This window comes from Aulostomus chinensis, chromosome 12 (assembly GCF_037954235.1).
Source record: "Aulostomus chinensis isolate RoL2024-O1b breed Wild chromosome 12, RoL_Achi_v1.0, whole genome shotgun sequence".
In the NCBI taxonomy this organism is placed as follows: domain Eukaryota; kingdom Metazoa; phylum Chordata; class Actinopteri; order Syngnathiformes; family Aulostomidae; genus Aulostomus; species Aulostomus chinensis.
The window spans coordinates 5,083,340-5,102,657 of record NC_141331.1 but is presented as its reverse complement, the minus strand read 5'-3'; the positions used below and the strand labels follow the sequence as shown (position 1 = coordinate 5,102,657).

The window sequence follows — 19,318 nt, the reverse complement described above, 5'->3', positions numbered from 1 at the left end:
TTGCACCAGTTTCAGTTTTTAGCACATTGATGTTCCGGCGTCATTCAAAGAACACCTTTCCAGCGGTTAAACACTTCCTTCTCAAAACCTTTTTTTATGGCAACTGGATTCTGACACATTTGCTTTCTCAGTGTTACATGGACTTGCTAAGGTTAAGTGACTGGAAAAGGAAGTACAAAAAAAACCCACACACTTATATTTTCTCTCAATAACATATAGCGTGGTTTATGTCAACAGTTTTCCAGCCACCTTTGCCCCCTCAGCCTCTGCAATGAAGTGGCCGAGCAGTGAGAATAATATTGACCCTGCACTCAAGAAAACACTGCTCCTTATTGCTCTCACTCATCAAACTCGTTTAATTTACTGAGTGTCCTGGCGTGTAGCTGTGTAAGTGTGCATGCACATGGATGTGTTCCGTGGATGTGTATTTCTTGGTGTTTGATATGTGGGGTGTGGTGGGATTTGATGAGTGGAGTTATTTTTCCCAGTATATTAGTGATAATGGAGCGATGCAACAGAATGAAAGGTCTCTCCTGCTGGAACAGAAGCCCCTCCAGTCTTTTAAGTACAATTTGTCCAGTAGGATAGGCATTAAAAGACAGTGACGGGTCACTGTTGGTAGATCGAACATGGTTTCAAGCAGGTTGTGTTGGGTGATATGTGTCCTGAGGCGACGCGATGAATCTCAGGACACGCCAGCAATCAGACGGGTTGGTAATTGATCTATTTTCAGGAGTCGGAGAAAACTGATGACTCGGTTGCCTACGGGCTGCTGTAGAATTGGTCGGTAAACACTGAAGACGTGTGGCCGAGTTTGGCAAAGCAGTAGTAGTAGCTAGCTACTTGGCTGCGATGGACAACAAGTGAACTAAATATCTGCAAACTGATCAAGACAGGTAGGCCGCCCACATGTCTTTAAGAATGTAAAGGTTTTTGAGATGTAATTAATTTCACTCTGTGGTGTTTGTCTGTGAATTTGTGTAGAGTTTTGGCTCAGAGCCTCGTGCTGCTCTGCATCGAAGAGCGATGCAAATCTTTTTTCAACTGATTTGTTTAAGAGGATTATTGTTCGACTTTATTTTCTCCTTGAAGTGGACATTTATTGAAGAAAAGATTTTTTTTTTTATATTCTCTGCCTGTCTGGTTGTCTTTAAAGTTTTTGTTTTTAGTAGAGAATACCGCTTTCATGTGATTTCACAAGTGCAATCGTATCATTGGCTGGAACATGGGCTGTTATGAGAAACTAACATTCTTCTCTTTGGAAAAAAAAACAAAACCCTATGTGGTGGGCCTCCTCTTCTGAATATTAATGATTAAATAAATTGCCAACCTACAGCCTACATTCTTAGATGCATGTGTTTTGTTGATTGGCTGTTTGAGCTCAGGCATCAACCTCGCCAATTAACTCCAAATGCCACCATCAAGCGCCTTAAGATATTCATATTTTTTGTGTAACACTCTTTGTCATCTCATGTGGCACTCTGCTGGTCAAACTGATAAAAAATTACACATCTAAGGAGAAGAATCCCTTGGGTGTATTAAAAACCGTCGGTCATGTATTGTGCCATGTGAGAATGCAGTCTGTTTCCTTAAAAAGGTTCAAGAACTAAGAAGTGTTCCGTCCGTCCTCTCCAAACATGACTTGGATTTAATTTTTGTCATTTTCTTGATGCATCTTGACATTTTCATTAATATCATGTATATGAATTTACGTTTGCGTTTTGTCATTTTGTGTGTGTGTGTGTGTGTGTGTGTGTGTGTGTGTGAGAGAGAGAGAGAGAGCGTGAGAGGAGGTGTATATTAATAGTCCTTGAGAAGGATAGGAAGGCCATAAACCTTCTCCTTCTCTAGAAGCTGATATACCAGCTATTAGCTGAATTGTGAATTACATCTGATGAGGCTATGGCCTCATTGGTAAATTACTTTACATTGACTCATATATCAGTCTACACTGACAGTCAACATATGGAGCTCCCTTTTATGATACCTGCCTGTGTACATGTAGTGACACAGGACCTCCCGGGTTAAACCTGCCGCAGCGTCGGTGTCTACATAGTGAAGATCTGTCCATCGTGTTTTATCTAATCTATCTGAGAGTTCATACAATATTACTCACACGCCGCATTTTGAACAGGACTGTAATGTTCCATTAGTTTGATTGCTTACAATCTTCATCCCACAGGATGGCTCGCTGCAGTAAAATCAGAATACAGTAAAACCGATATAAATGTCTTTCTCTCATGCCTTATTTTAATGGTTTTTAATTTACAACATAAGTAATGTGAGTATATGGTTTCACACGGATATATGGAGATGACAGTGAACACACGCGCACACACACACACACCATCTATTGTGTGTTGTAATTACACTCTTCTGATCAATAGAGGAGAAATGCAAATTTATATCATAAAGTATGCCTATAGCAATAAATGAGTACAATATTAAATTTATCCAAGAGTTCTAATTTCTCTACCGTCTTCACAGTGTTCTAGGTTGTTGTACACTATGTCTTCTATGCCTGCTTTCAATTCGAGGCTTTACTCAAATTTCTCAAAAGTCGAAAATCAGGAAATTCAGAGCTCGTTAACATTCGTAAATTGTGACAGAAGCGAGAACCACGGACCACAAACGAGGGTGTCTTGAGCTCAGCTATTAACTATGAGCTAACAACAGTATTGCTTCACTTCAGGTCAGATTTTTGCAGAATAAGATTCCCCAAACCAACCCTGAGAAAACCATCATGAGATCACAACATTGCTGCTTTTATTTTGAAGGTAAGATCAGTGCGGCAAGTGATTGTTGCAGGTAGCAGATCCGGGATCAAGGGCAGACACAAAAACATTAAATTCAATGGATGTTATGACAAACTGTCACATCCTTTTCCATAACTAGCGAATAACAGACACATTCATTCATCCAAATCAGCTGAACCTGTAGTGTTTAGCAAAAAGTGATATTGAGCTCTGCCTCAAGAGTTTCCAGTTAATGGAATTCTTTCCTAAAGGTCTCCCAGGCTTGTCTCATGTACCATTATCTCTGTGTTACTTAGAGAGGTTGTTCATTATGTCGGGATAAAGAGGAGACACAAAATGAGATGATCCTAAATGTTCCCCCTCACCTTCACCTCTTCACTCCACTCTACCCATCCTCCTCCTCGACCCTTTACGGTAGTTATCCTCTCTTCAGCCCATTATCTACCTTGTCCTAACTCTCTGTGCTGCCTTTTAATCTGTCCATATTTGTTCTGTCACCCTCTTCCTGTCTGAATTTCACTGTATCTTCTTCTATTGTAGCTATACTCTGTCCCTCAGCCTGTTTATTTAACTAATCTCTGACCCCTTCCTCCCTCAAATCATCCTTTCCTCGCGTACCTCTCTTTGTTACTCTCATTCTGTGTCTTTTCATTGAACATGTCTTTTCTCTCCTGGTGGCCTCCGCCAGTATAATGCTGTGACCTCCTCGCCACTGGATCCCCCCTCCTCTCCCCTCCCCATGCACCTCTTTCTGTCACCCTGTCCTCTAATGAATTCAATCATTTTTGAGTCACACCTTAACGTGGATGCACATGATCCAGTCCTGATACATATGTTGACCTTTAGCCAGCAACCGAGGGGGTTAATTGAGTAATGGAGTTTACTCTCTGGAAGGATGAGACTGAGAACGGAGAGAGAGAGAGAGTGACGGCAGAAATGAATGCATTAAGAGAAGGAGACTGAGACAGATAGGTGCAATTTGTACAAGCATATGAGGAGGCGAAGGAGAAGGGTGCAAGAGGAAAAAGGGGTTAATTGCTGGCGTGACTAAAGTGACAGACACAGGGAGGCTGGTAATTAAAGTATTCTGAAGGAGATAGCGAAATAGACAAATGTAGGCTTGATGGCGACTGGTAGCATGAGGTGACAGTGTGGCAGCAGGATGTGGAAGATTGATTTTAAGTGACAGAGAAGGGGTTAACAGAGTGATTAAAATGAAAGAGAGAGAGAAGCAAAAAGGGTTAATTATGAGTATAATAAATGATGAAGCCTGTAGTCTTCATGGACTTTAGCTCTTAATTAAGGAAACGCAGCTGCACCTGGGGTCCACCTAGAATAGGTGTGTGTGTGTGTGTGTGTGTGTGTGTGTGTGTGTGTGTGTGTGTGTGTGTGTGACTAATTGATAATCTTATGAAGTCCATCAACTCATGGATTCACTGTGCTGATTAATTATCCTTATGAAGAGCCTCAAAGTGATGTTTGTGGGGGGAAAGATGACCAGATGACAAAGGAGGAGTCCATCACACGCCTGTCATTGGGTCCGGCTCTGTTGGCCCGTACACAAAACTGATGATAATTGGGGGATCTGGGGGGGACGGAGGACGGAGCAGTTCAGTTTGAACCACATGTACGCCCCATGTGTGTTATTTATTAGTTGTGTTGACATGTAATTGTCAAGAAAAATTAAAGCAAAGTGTGGTATTAAATAAGACCGTGTGCATCAGGTGTTTACGTTAAAGAGTGCATAAAATAGGCTGAAAAAATGCCATAAGAAGTTGGTAGTATAGACAATGTTCTGCATCAGTTTTTCTTTAAACTTTAAAAGCTTTCAAGGAGGGGTTTTGAGGAGTTACCTGTGGTGGCACAAGATCTAATGGTTCTTTTGCACCAGCTAGCATTGTACATGTTGCTCGCTGTCTGGAGATGAAGACAAAGTTCGTGAAGATCCGTCAAGATGTCAGCAGCATCTGTCATGTTAAAGACTTGCTACTATACACTTTGTCCAAAGGGGTTTCCGTCCCTGTAGTGTGTAACTACTCTTTTTTTTTTTCAAAAAAGAAAAAAAGGCAAAATGTGCATCAAAGTTTGTTGATGGAAACCGGCCTATTGCTAGAGCAATGACTGATAAATCTATAATCGTTTGCATGATTTCTGTGATTCACCTCGAGGAGGTCAGGTTGACGCCTCTATTGAGAGATGAGGCAGAGAAAACGAGTGCCAATCAGTGGGTACAACAACTACGTCAAGAGGACAGAGATGTTTGCAAGTACTGTTTCTGCGTTTGCTCTCTGGGTCAAACTAAAGCTGTTCTTCAGGTGTAGCTTGATCCTTTTTTTCCCAACTGTTGCAACACAGCAAATTCCAGTGAGAAAAACACCTTCTTTCTGTCCTGTAAAATTTCTCGTTCATCCCCAAACCTCCTAGCATTAAGCTGCATAAAATAGTACAACATATTGTGGCATATTTTGAAACAAACTATGAAGACATGGAACATATTATATTTTTGGCAGTGCTAGCACTCAGCAGATGCTCAGAGAGAACTCGGCTATGGTTACACGCTGTTGCTGTGAGACTGTTGAACTACGCAGGTTTAAAAAGTGTACACATTTCCACTTCCTGACATTTACTGCTAAATCCATGTTTGACTCCCATGTTGTCAGAAATGTACAGCGGAAGAATGGATTCAAACCAAATGATGAGGAAAATTGAGTCAAGGTACAGGTCCAGCTTTGGCTTTTACTTGGGCTTTAGGATCCACATAAGCTCCAAAAACTAGGACACAAAACATGTGTACATTTGGTGTCTGCTCACACCTACAGACATGTTTTCTACTCGGAGAATGTTGAATCAAACTACACTTGCTGTTACTGCCAGTGACCACAGGTGTCGCCAAATAATTCCAGACTGAAATCTTTTTGATCAGTCCTCCGTTAGAAGGCTCACAATACGTGGTCTAGTAGTGATTGTGATGCAATCGATTCTCTAATATCTGTATGTGCACGTGTGTATGTGCGAACCGCTTTGATCCAGGTTTAGGACTGTCAGCTGACAGTTATTACTGCTTAGCATTTTGATACGTTAATCCTCAGATAACAACCATGAAAAGGCGTTGTGTGCGTGTGCGTGCAGGCGGGTAGGTGTGCGCAGGCATGTCCTAATCATTCACATCTGACAGACAGCAAATCTGACTTTAAAAGCCACTCAGACATTCATTGTTATGTGGAGAGCCAAGGGAACACGATAAGATGGTGGAAAAAGGAAGGGATGAAGGAAAGGAGGGCTGGATAAATGAGCTACTGGGAGATGTGCGACTAAATCGTGACTGTGTTTCAAACACTGAAAACGATGAAGTATTCTATGCAGAATGGTGCACTCTAGCCAGCTATTCCTGCTTCACTTCTGAGACCTCAGTGTTATCACTATCAGTATTGCACAAAAATGAATAAACTCATCCCAAACAAGAAATGGTGGTCGCGCTATGTGAGTGAGGCTGATTGAGGACAGATGCCACAGGAAGCAAAACATTGATGGGAAACTGAATGTTACATTTTTAAATTACAGATTTTTCAATTATGTCAAACTTTAATTAATAGCAATAACAAAAATATACCAAAAAAAACAACTAAAGCAACATTTGTGCAGTACTGTTCAATATGGTAATTGTCTTTTTGCAATTATAATATTTGTTTAATGGAGCCGGCCCAACCCTGACCTCGATCTGTTGCTGGTGAAACTTTAGAATAACACATCAACCGCAGTAAGTTTACACATTTACTAATTTCCATTCTTCTTCCTAGTGGGTGGAGTCCAACCATAACAGACTCCTCCGGTTTATGAGAGAGATCATTTAGACCACGACTGGTGGATCATTGAGAATATTGCCTGCCCAGAATGCGTCCATCTGTGCCACTGTGTGTCTCCATAATGCTGGTCCATATGGCCATGTGTGTTCTACACACAGCCTCAGGGAGCCTGCTGTAGAAGGTTAACACACACGTGTAAACCCAGAAGACAGCCTTTTTTCCCCAATCACATACATGTAAGAATATCGGGACGCAGACGTTCATGCACACGCCTTACAAAATGGATGCAGGGAAAAACACGCACACACACACACACACACACACACACACACACACACGTCAGAGGTAACAGAAGGCGACATTTTGTTTTGGTCATCTCTTAGAAGCTAAAGCTCTGAAGTTCATTTGAAAAGTGTAGTTTTATTAATAGCACATTAATTTGACTTTTTCTACCATTGTGTAAACATTTGCTCTCTCTGGTACCTGTGGGAACACTATGGGGGGGGGGGGGGGGTATAGCATAAATATCAACAGCACTGTACAGCTGCAGGGCTTCTGGAGTGAAGCAAACACATTAGCTTGTTTCCTTTGTGGGTTAAAGTACAGTGGTGTGTGTGTGTGTGTGTGTGTGACAGAGAGAGAGTGAGACGCTTTTGGTCTATAAATGTTCAACACCCTATTTTTCTGAAGCTAAATGTAAACTTCATGAATTCATTGTTTCTTACCGACAACGCAGTGTTATTAAATCAAACCAGGTAAGAATCTCGATTGTTACTTGAGTAGATTTGTCTTGCAGCCAACACTTGTATGTGTGTGTCTTTATGTCTACTCCACTGAATTTCTGCCCCTCTGTTCATTCATCACTTTCTTCCTGTCTGTCTTAACTGGGTTTGTCATACTCTACTGGGAGGTGTGGTGACTGGAGCCTCAACAAATGCAGGAACACACACACAGCTTAAACTGCTGAGCAGGTGGTTTCATTCCTCTGTATTCCCTAAATGGATTCAGGGGTGGATTGTTGGAAGTGTTCATAGGCTAGATGTAAGATATGTCTGTTTATGTGTACATTTTACAATCAGCATATGCATCTGTGGATATTTGACTGTGTCAGCCTGTTTGTGTACAAGAAAACAAGAGATTACAAGAAAAAGAAGGAAAAGGAGCGAAGCGACAGAGAGATTCAGAACAAGATTTGGAGATGGAGGCCAGTGTGTCAGATTTAAATATTTGTCAATAAGCTGAGTGTCGCTCTTCAATGTATGCAACAGAGAAACATGCTGGAACTTCATCTTTACTTGCAGATATGTAAAGAAACACTTGTCAGAGTGAGAAGTTGGGCGGCTGAGCTGAGCAAAGCTGTGGGAAGTTCTGGGAGGCAAAGTGAGGGAAGAGAAGAACCAGGAACAGGAAAGAAAATACAGCTAAAGTGGTCCGGGTAGAGGAAGCAGAACGATGATGAACTTCGCTGAATGGAGAAGCGGAAAGGCGAGGCAAGAGAAATGAGATGAAGCAGAGGAGGAGAAGTGAAGCCAGAGGGGAAAACGGGGCTGAGCAGGAATATTTGCTGATTAAAGACAAAAAGGCCCACTTGTACACAGCCTAGGAGCGAAAAGCTGACCTGCCTTAGGGTTCATTCACATTTTCTTTGTGAACTGCACTTCTATCTTATGGGCATAACGGAATCAAACAAGCTGTTTTGTTTTGTTTTAAATGTACGTCTCATTTTAGTTGAACGGATGGCCTGACCACCTAGGTGACCTGATCTTCCCACATCAACCTCAAACTGACTTCTTTCAGAGATCCTCATCAAAATTATGTGGTGAGAGATAAAATCACAATATTTTACACCTGTGTGTGACATCAGAAGGGCAAAGGGGGGGGGGGGTGGTGAGTTACAGACCTTCACTGTTGGTTTACTGGTGGTCCTGGGATGCAGTGTCTCCTGTGCAGAGCTAGGTGGTGCTGTTAATCTTTTCTCTGCCTGTATATTTGTGTGTGTGTGTGTGTGTGTGTGTGTGTTTGCCACCGAGTGATAAAACCTGCTCTTTTTCTTATGAGGAACAGTTGTGTAGAGTTTCATGATTTTGGACCTGAAAAACACATTTATTAACTTTTTGTTGTTGTTGTTGTGTTTAGATCATCAAAGGTTTCTTTTTTTTCTTTTTTTTGCTTTTGTTTTAGTATAACAGAAAGTGACAGTGAATCAGCAAATTTGGAGGGAGAAAAATTGTAAATTCTACAACCCCACGCAGTGGTATTCATCTTATTTTTCTTCATTAATGTCAAAATAATGACTCCATAAACACCTTTTAAAATTTGTATGTGGCATCGCCTGACTATACACAGGCTTGTGGACACACACATATTCCCACTGTGTAAAAAGGCCATAATGAGCTGCCACCCCACCCACAGTCTGTTATCATAACAGCGCTGATGGAGTGATGTTTGCTAAGGATGGTCCTGAGTGCACAATATGGCAAAGTACACAAACACAAAACAAAAGCGTTATAGATGTTTTTTTTTAATGGCAAGTGGTTTTAAGTGTAAATCAAAGCTCAGTGTTAAACAAATGGCTTAAGTATATTCAAAGATTGTTGTGCGTGTGTGTGTGTGTGTGTGTGTGTGTGTGTGTGTGTGTGTGTGTGTGTGTGTGTGTTTTTGGCTGACTGTGGTATTTTATTTAACCTTTCCAAAGTAAAGGGTCAGGTCCTAATCGACAGAATTACAAAGGGTGCGATGAGAAGATGAGATCCTTATTTTTTTCCTACCCAGGCTAACATGTTAAACACTTAAATCCTCGACTACTTTTAATCTTTCATCTCAGTTTCAAAGGTAGGAACAACTCTGCACTTTCCCAACACATACGACCTCCTTGTCCCCATATAATCATCGAGAGAATAATTGCTGTCGATTTTATCAGCCGTAGTCAACTAACTTTTATGACGTGTGGGAGCCAAATAACACTGGTCTGTTTTCTAAATTGTGTTGGATATTTGAAGCTATTGAGTGAATTAGGGTCCTTTTTATGCCTTTCAACACCACACTGGTGAGTTTAAGGTTTAAAAGCTGTTTTGAGGACTGTAAAAATAAATATGCCATCACAAAAAGCAACCATATGAAAATCATTTAGGCCTATTTAGATGAGATAAGGAAATAAAAGGATGTTTAGAAAGAAATACCACAAGTTATGAGAGTTGTGGGTTTACTCTCATGCTCCCACCATGAGTTCAGTGTGTCGTCCTCAATGTCAAGCCTGCTGCTCACTTGTAGCTCGGCAGCTAGCTTGTGTCCCTGGTGGGCAGGGGGTCTTCTCGGTGGAGTTGCGGAGGGATTCCCCGAGGTCTCTATCTTTGATTAGCGTGCATCCTCAGCCGTCTAAATGTCTGTATCCTTTCAAACAATATGGTTGATTAAAATGAACAATACCAAATCAAAGTAACGCATGTATATCCAGAGGTAACAACCACTAAATCCAATAAACGAGGGTTTCAAGCATCCATCAGCCATGTTCTACGGTATGTAGGGTTTTTCTCTTATCTGAGGCTGTAGTTGAACCACATCAAGGAAAATATGTAAATCAGAGCACGTCTCCTCTCTGGATGTAGTGCCTACGTTCATAACATGAGACACAACTCCCTTATTGAAAACTGCTTTTTTAATCATACAACTTGTCTTTTAGCCTAAAATCAGTTTATATGAAGTCTCATTTGGCAACTGTTTAATTTCAGCTAACATGCTCAATCTGGACTAAACTATATATATATATATATATATATATATATATATATATATATATATATATATATATATATATATATATGTATATAACCCTAACACTTTGAAAAATATAAACTATTTCTTACTCTTGTCAAGACCATTAGTGACAAACAGTAGACCAAATCATTTTTTTCCTAATACCGACAGGTTAAATATTGGCCTGATGTGATCTGTAAGGGTTGGCGGGACACACCTTTAACAGTCCATTGTTTTGTATATTGTCTTAAGGCCAAATTAAGAAAAAAAAGGAGCTTTATTCCTTGCTCGGAAGCATTTTTAGCACAAAATATTCAAGCTCACAGATAGACAAAGGCGGTTTTACATGAAGTTGTCACCAACACGATCAAAGTAAAATGTGTTTTGACAGTAAGCTGAAACGGAAAAATAGTGGAAGAAAAGAGTTTACTAGCATCCGTATCTTTGAGTCTGTCAAGGGTGTTGACAGTTTGTTGGTAGGAAGGTTAAAAGTTGCATAATAACATGACAATGACGCACATCAGTGCCTGTGAAGAGTATTCACTTACTTATTACATTAGATATTAGAAGTCTACCCTATCCTCTCATTGAGGTAGGGGGAAAGAGTTGTGGCCAGACAAGTCCTGATCCTCTCCTCTGGAAAATCTGATGAAGGAACATGATGGAACAATTTCCTCCCCCCTTACTGCAAATGCGTCCATGGACAAGAGCCTGTACCCTCAACTACTGTATTATTTAGTCCACTTGGAACAGTGACGACAAAAAATTGTTTAAGTGGAAGCTTCACGCCGCTTTTTTCATGAGATTTCGTCTGCTGTCTGTCTCTTTGTTCATCCGTCGCTCCTTTTAAAACTGACAAGAATCTTAAGAATGGTCGCATCAACATACGAGGTCATGGACTTGAGATTCACACTCATAAAGCCTATTTTCTCAAACATTTTCATGGCAGAGACAGATTCTTATTTACCCAGTATTTGTGACAAATGGTACATGCAGTATTATTTGCTCAAATTGTGTGGAAATGAAAAATTGTGTCCATCTAGAATGTTATTTTTGGCCAACACGCGCATTCACTTAGAACAAATTAGGGGAAACCACCTTGTTTAATTTGATCTGGCTGATTATTATTTGTTTAAGTTGATTGCAGAGAGCAAGATTGACTTTTAACGAGAGGGTGGCGCGCACTTGTTAATTCAAACACTCGAAACACGGCTCAAAATTAGCACCAGCCAAATACGGCTAAAACTGGCTGTACAGTGGATAATCTGTTGAGGAGCTGGTAAAATTTGATCAATCACAAGCCATTTCGCTCGGGGACCCAAAAAAACCCAAAAAAACCCCAGTAATTTTGCACCCTGCACTCATCTCCTGTGAGTGCTCGTTACTTTCAAGGCAAAACAGAAGCTTTTATTGGGTTTTCAAGGACAGAACTCCAGCAACTTTCAGGCAGTTTCATGGTACCTGAATGTTTCGGGTGGCAGTGGGGACACCTGAAGAAGCTGAGCTCTGTCCTCATGAAGTGATTCCTTTTGTGTCAGAGCAATGAGTTAATTAGCTAATAGTTGTAGCTGACGTGTGAATGTACTGCTGTGACCTCCGTGTCATGATGTGAGTGAACCAACACATAATGGACGAATGGAAAATGGACTTTTAATAATTAAGCATAAAAGGTAACGCATCGAATACGACCGCACAGTGGTGAAGTGGGCGTGCCCAGGCTGGTTAACCCCGCCCACAACGCCACACCTTTTCTCAGGCAGATGTGGCGAGAGTCTGAGCCTGCTGTGAATAAGTTGTAATTTTGCTGGAAATGGTCACGTCTTTGCTCAAACACTTGACACGGTGACACTCTCAGACTCTTAGGGCTGCTTTTTTCCTGCTCTTAGTCTACATCATCCTTCAGGATTGTGACAGTACAGCACATCTCTCACTCTCCTTCATTATTTTTATCATTCGTTTGTCCTTTCTGTCTCTGACTGCTCATGGCCATTTCCATCTCTCCTCTCTCTCTCTCTCTCTCTCTCTCTCTCTCTCTCTCTCTCTCTCTCTCTCTCTCTCATATATGCTCACACTGCAGTGTCATTTTGTTTGGCAGGTCTTTGAGTCCCCTGTCGAGGAGAACAGAGTCCTCTACCCTCTCATCTGTCTGTCTCTACTTTCTTTCCACTTGTTTTTTTTTTTTTTAGAGACTCAGTAAAGCTATGTTGAATTTGTCTGCCCATTTTTCTTCCTGTCATTGTCTCAGATGTTCTTATTCAAGAACCTCTGCCACCCTCCTCTGTGTTTGTGTTTCTGGAAGCTATTAGTTTGGTTTGAACTCCCCAAAGACGGATGAACTGAAATGATCTGTTTTTTGTTTTTCTTTTGTCCATTGTAGTTTTTCCTATCTTCCTCGGTCCCAAGGTTATTAACATCCTTGTAGCTGCTGGACGATTAGATGTCCCAATCGTGCATGAAAGGATTTTGACCAAAAGCAAAAGTGATAAATGCTCGTGCATCCGATGAGAAAGCTGTAATTAACCAGCCAAAACAAGGTTTTGAACCTCAGACGTGAGCGTACCAGGAATAGGATGAGGTGAGTAAAGGCAAATATGAAAGGGGGACGATAGAAAGATAAACCTGTGTGGAAGTTTCAAATCGTAGTTAAAGTGGCCAAAACTGAAAACTGTATCACTGAATTTGGTTGGCTATCCTCCATGAAATTTACATCAGCATATAAGTTCAGCAGAGCTTTTATGTGTGTAATGCTTCATTCGATTTGTTTACGCTGAAGTGAGACAGCCTAGGAATTGGAGTTGTATGATTTTAGAAAAACAGAAGTCTAATTGTGATTGTTTTGACTGATTTTGCAATTTCGACAACAGATGGAATGATTTTTTTTTTTTTTTTTTTTTAGATCATTACTCTCATTTTCATTTGAAAACTCATTAAAATGTTTTGGTGGGATTTTCTTGTGGGGCTCTACCGTAGTAAGTGGTTTTCATAAGTCTGTAGAATCCAAAGTGGAGGCGGGACATCTCTAGAACCTCAATATTTAGGTTAAACTTGTATTTTGACACAAGTAGTGTGTCTTCCTGCGGTCTGGAAATGCAGTAGGCCAAGTTGTGAGTAATTTCACTAATTATGCAACCCAAACAGAAAACTACATTCTCAAAAACCTTCCTCCTAATTTGTCACGGTCAAAGACTCCAGAATTGCTCCTCTGTGGCATTAACGCGCTTGAACCTAAGCCAGCAGAGCTCCCCCACCCACTGTCAGCCACATCAGGACCTGGGTTCCTTGCTGTCCGGGGCGGACATGGGTGTGGTCACGGACCCACCTCTACCACGCCTTCGTTGTGCCACTGGGGTTATTGCTACTGTGTCTGTGGTGCCGGAGCCTGTTGGTGTATTCTCAAATCTTGATAATCACACATCAGGAACACTTTCACTCAAGTCCATATCTCACTAGCATGGCAATTGCAGTGTTTTTCAAAGTTATCAGCAATGTTGTTAATTACAATTGATTAAATTAAAAAAAATGTCCCTATTAACGGTCTAGAAATTTATGGTGTATCATCACGGAACTGGAAACTATTTCATTAGTAATAAACAGGCAAGTTGGAGAGAAATTAGGTTTGTTACAATAGAAATAACAGGAAAGAAGGTAGGATAGTGTGACGGAAGAAAAATGTCTGATGCTGAGAGGCATCAGTGGGGCTGAAGAGTTGGTGTGATATGGCTTGTGAGAAAGGTGTGATATTGTATAATTCTGGGCTGTTCTGCTCTTTGCCTGGTGAGAATATGCCAAGAAGAAAGTGCGCAGTCTTTATTTATCTACACACAGACATACACTTTTCAAATAAACTTGTATGGATTGTTAAAACCACCTGAGGCAGTTTGTGATTTCATATTTTGGGCTGTATAAATAAAATTTGACTGGACTCTGAAAAACAGACTTGCTTATAGTGGCGTTCTTGGAATCCAAGGTATAGAGGATAATTTAGTTTGTCACCCTGGCAAAGTCACAGAGGAATTCAAGATGAACATTTTTATTTATTTTTGGGGGTTTCAGTATTTGCTGCTTGTATCATGTACAAGAAACATCTCATCAACATTTAGCTCTTCATTTGCAGTGTCAGCATGAATAGTTTGTGGTACACTGGCGCCTTTCTTGTGTATTTTACTTTCCTGATTACACAAAACCCAAATGAAAGCTGCCCTTAAAAATCTGGCTAAGTAGCCAGTGATCCTCCTAAAAGATGCCATCCCCAGACTTTATAGTCGCACAGACTTTCACTCTGAACTGTTAGCATTACATAGCATTCTTGAATTGCATTTCATAATGTCGGCTCTTTTCTTTTTTCCTTCAAATGCAGACGAGATGGACAACAAATGTCACAGTGTGGTGACTCGCATCAGTGTAGCAGGAAACCTCTGGCTTTACTGGCAAAGTCCCCTTTCTTTACTCCTGGCCAATATAGATATCTCACACACACACACACACACACACACACACACACACACACACACACACAGAGGTCTTTTCAGCATTTATGTGGAGGCTCCTAGAACACTGTTGACAAGCTCTGTGCTATGTTAAGCTAAACGCAGACTCAATAGACAGGGATTCCACTATATAACACAGTTAGAGCTAGCAGGGTGTAGCGCACAGTCAAAGGAGAGACTCGAATGGAGGCAGTATTTTAACAATAGACACACACTGTCACAGGAATGCTGGGCTCCTTGGACGTCCTCTATAGCGTCCTCATCCACAAGGTAACAGACGGATTGTGTGCATAAACAAACAGACATTTAACCAGTGTTTGCCTTTAAAAGGCTTTAAGTCAACATGACTCATGGGGTGTTTTTATCTTTTTGTCATGAAAAACTGTAAAATGGTGTCCTGTGTGCTGTGTCTCCTAGCATTGCTCTTTTGCTTCTGTCTGCGGTCATACAGCAGTAGTAGTCACACACCTGCAGATAATTCTGGATGCTTGCAGGAGTTTCCACATTTCTAAAATGAGAAAAAGTAGTTTGTTTCTTTTTAATTGTACTGCGCTCGTGTATCTGAATCTGGGGGCTTCTCTTAAAAATGTATTCTAGAATTTATCGTGTGCAACATGTCCAATACTAGCTGTTACTTAAGAACCATCAGAACTTGTCCAACTGAAGGTTCTTCCAGAAGGTTATCACTCCACTTCTTGCTGGAGACAGCTCATCTGCTGTTCCTGAGGCAGCCGTACTGTACATATAACGTAGCCTGTACATCCATCATGTGACGGCATTGTAAACCCTATTTTATTTGCTTCAAACCAGATGATGGAAACATGTTTAATGCAACATATCCACCGTTTACTTTTGAAAATTCAGTGGAAACACAATTACTGGGAGTGAAGTACACTGATGTTGCTTTTCTCTCAGTATGAGTAGAAGGAAAATAGGGAGTAGTGAACTAACAGTAACCACCAGTGGATAATAGAATGTTTGAACCAAATTTATGCTGCTGCACTGTCTCACTCAATGTTCATAATGCATGAATTGGAGAATTAAATGGAAAAATAACCTGCTGCTCTATTTTTGTGTGTGTGTGTGTGTGTGTGTTAAAGCTGATGGCTGTGTATGAAGAGCAGGAAGCCCAGCAGAGGAGTGCGGCTAACACGAGCCATGCTCCCAGCCCTGAACTCTACCAGTCTGAGCTCTCCGTCTTCCAGCCAGTCACAGGAGGGGAGATTGAGGTCACTTCATCAGCTCTCAAGTCAAGTAAGTAATACACTTCTGGAACCCTATTGTTGAAGGACTTTTACTTCTATCTGTATCATAAACTACTTTTACAATTTTCCTGTAGCCTAACTTGCTCCTTGAGTCCTTCATCAGATGATTCTTCTTCACTGGAACATATTTTACTGTTCCACTTTTTACTGCTATATTGTTCCAGTGAATTAGTCCCATGATTGATTCAAAAAGACATCTGGCTTATCTTAGGTGGAACAAACTACATCCATCCCATTGACCCAAGAGATGATGTGGTAGCTCAGTGTTCTCCAGAGACAGAGTGATGACCTCCGAATAGTTTGTCTCTGGTATTTGTCAAGGTATTACAAAAGTAAAATGTATTGTGCGCTTGAAGGTGAGGCAGCCTAGGTCAACTCTGTTCTGTGTCTGACATTGCTGGGAACGTTTAGTCTAAAGTGTTTGCTGTAGTTCCCCACCGTCTTCTCAGTGATGCAAAGAACTCTGTTGATGAAAAACATTATTTGGTTGCTACTTTTTTTCATCTTTTAGCTGTGACCTTTGTGTCACAGCTGATGTGAGACAATAAGCAGCTTCAGTGGGGCGGAAATATGATGTTCAGGTTGATGCTAGGGTTTATGCCCCTACTGGCGGCAAAAGTATGTAATGTTGGGTTAGACGCAAGTACAGCAAAGCACTCAGTGGGATTCTATTGTACACAGAAGAGGATGTGATTTTGAAAAGGTCAGTTTTTTTCTACTGCTCTCCACTCTCCATCTGACATATTTGTCGCTCCATGGGTGTAATGGAGGTGTGCAAGGTGTTGATGTGGTGTTATCTTCAGTTGAAAAATGAGCCAGACCTCTCAGTTAGTTGAGGAAACTGGAGGCACACTCTGTAGTACACTGAAAAAAAAAGCAGTCTTTTTGCTGCAGGTATCTCACATGATGGATCTCAGGTTTTTTTTTTCCATGGGACGTCAATTTTTCTGTCCTCTTTGCGCAATGACGAGGTCCTCCGGGCATTTTTAATGACAGATCCTGCAGCGTAGCAGCTTTGATGCACCACTCAGCCCCGCTGAATATGCATCACAGATGGACTGAGTGTACTTCAGGTGTTACATGTGTGGTATTCCATTCCCTCCTATTCTTTTGTTACCGTTGCATTTTGTCAATTTTGTATGTACGAGCAGTTGAGTGTTGCCCTGACATGCTGTCGCCCGCCACCAAGTGGTATGGCCCTCTGCAGCACTGTTGTGCTGATTATTGCTTTTTTGTTCAATGGTGAACTAAAAGACACAAAATAATCAAGATGTTTACAGAACGGTAACATTACATTGTCAAAGACCGACAATATGGTGTCCACCTACAACATGCATTATTTTGTACATGACATTTTGTCAATTTTTAATTACTGCACAGATTAAAGTGTGATGGTCAGTATCTCTGTTGGGCGTGATGAAGACAAGATGGAGACTGTGGGGAAGGCATAACTGGGTCTTAGGTGAGATGGGGGACAAGGAATAGGATGAGGAGAAGCAGCAAGGGAAGGCAGGAAGCGTATGTGTTCTGTCAGGCAGCTGAACAAAATCCGATGTCTGCGTCTGGTTACTTTATAACCTAGCTCAGACTTGTCCACATGACCTTTCTATCTCCCTGTCTCCCACTTTTCGCTACTCTTTCTTTTGTCCTCTCTGCCTTTGCCTCTGTGTCTCTCTTCCGTCACTTCTTTCTGTCTTATTTCAGGTGAAGTGCCTGCTCAGCACTGGTACCGTAGATTTGAGGGCTTAGAGTTGTCACAGCACCGGGTCCACATTTTAGTCAGTCTGAACATAACAAATCATATAGCTGATAGACTGTGTGTACCGTACCTGCTGTTAACCAAAGGATAAGCATTACTTTAAGCTGCCTCTCACTGTCAGCTAATCACAGGTTCCAGTTGCTTTCGTGATGATTTGTAGATTCTCTATCTGCTTGTTGCACAGTCCTCACAAACCACTGAGTTCAATGCTTGACATTTAAACACAATCTGTCAAGGTTGTTTTCTAAATGTCATTAATATGTCATTGAAAAATGAAATGTGATCATGCTGCTATTTTGAACTGTGTTCCATGAGCAGGTTTCATTACATCACATTCTTGTGTTGTTTGTTGAAACTTCCAAGTCATTATGAAAGATGCCCAGCAGATTATTGAGCCCAGGAACTCCCAAACTGAATCGAGAACCATGAGAAGGATTGCATCCATGGGAGGGCGATATAGTGGATATATGTGATAGATATGAAAATGAGATATGTGCTGTAGGTCGCTTACAATAGAACTGTGTGCCGTGTCGCGTAGAATAAATGCTGGATAGGATGAACATTGTCTTGTTTAATTACAGATTTCATTCTGATTCCCTCCCTTTTGCGTGCAGGTTTCAAATCTTTCCAACAGAAACACTCAAGAATAGAGAAGAGAAAGCTTGAATAAACAAACACAACGCGTTGACTTGAGTCATGCTGGTGTGATGCAGTAAAGGGTCGAATCCAACACTTAACAAGTGTTTCAGAGGACATTTCAAAACATTGAGATATGAATCTCTTATCACAATATCATGTTCAGGGCATGTCACCATCAGTCCTAACTGCATCTTCACCATTAGCTTCACTTTTAACAGTAATAGCAGAAGTGATATTTCAGCTCTTTTAACCTTCCTAAGTCGTGCAGAGGCCTTAGCTGTATGATCCAGACACTGTTAAGACAGGAAGTTTAGTCTGTTTCAGAATGGTCGCCTGGCAGCAGAGATTAGAGGTAATGTGTGACTGTCATGGGAGATTAGAGGTAACAGAGCTCTGGAGACTATTACTGTCAGTGGGAGAAGGTCAGCGTTAGGCCTCTATCGCTGGAGAATGTTTTGCTTTCTACTACAACAGCTTCTCCTTCACTCGCTGTCTCTACAACTCTCTTTCTCCCAGTTTCTGTCTCTCTTTGTCTTGCTCTGTCTCTCCAATTCATCCTTCCTTTGCCGCTTACTCCATTTGTAGCTTTTAAACGCACGTATTGGTCAAAAGTGTCGATCACCCTTTGTGTTCTCTCTGTCTCTATTTGCCAGTTGTGTTAAGATTATTAGGGTCTAGTAAGCAAGAGGAGGTGTCGTACTCATGTGGATGAGTTACAGAGGATTCCACTGGTGTTCAGATGGGTAGGTCACGTATTCTAACTGCAGTCTGTGAACTGTCAGGAGCTCACAGTTTAACGTTAGAGCTGAGTGATTATAACAAAGTCAAAATGGCCGGCTTCTGCTTCAGCGCCTTC

General features: G+C 41.2%; 1 protein-coding gene across 15 annotated transcripts in view; it reads left to right on the top strand.

Annotated features, from left to right (window-relative positions):
* Positions 1-19,318, top strand: part of LOC147251807 (partitioning defective 3 homolog B-like) — a 268,899-nt gene that overhangs the window by 96,475 nt on the left and 153,106 nt on the right. For all 15 annotated transcript variants that reach the window (XR_015118686.1, XR_015118684.1, XR_015118681.1 and 12 more), the window contains one exon: positions 15,900-16,053. Coding sequence is in view for 9 of the 15 variants with exons in the window: in XM_086219749.1 (XP_086075875.1) it covers positions 15,900-16,053 (154 nt within the window). In the remaining 6 variants the exon portion in view is untranslated. The remainder of the gene's footprint in view (positions 1-15,899; positions 16,054-19,318) is intronic.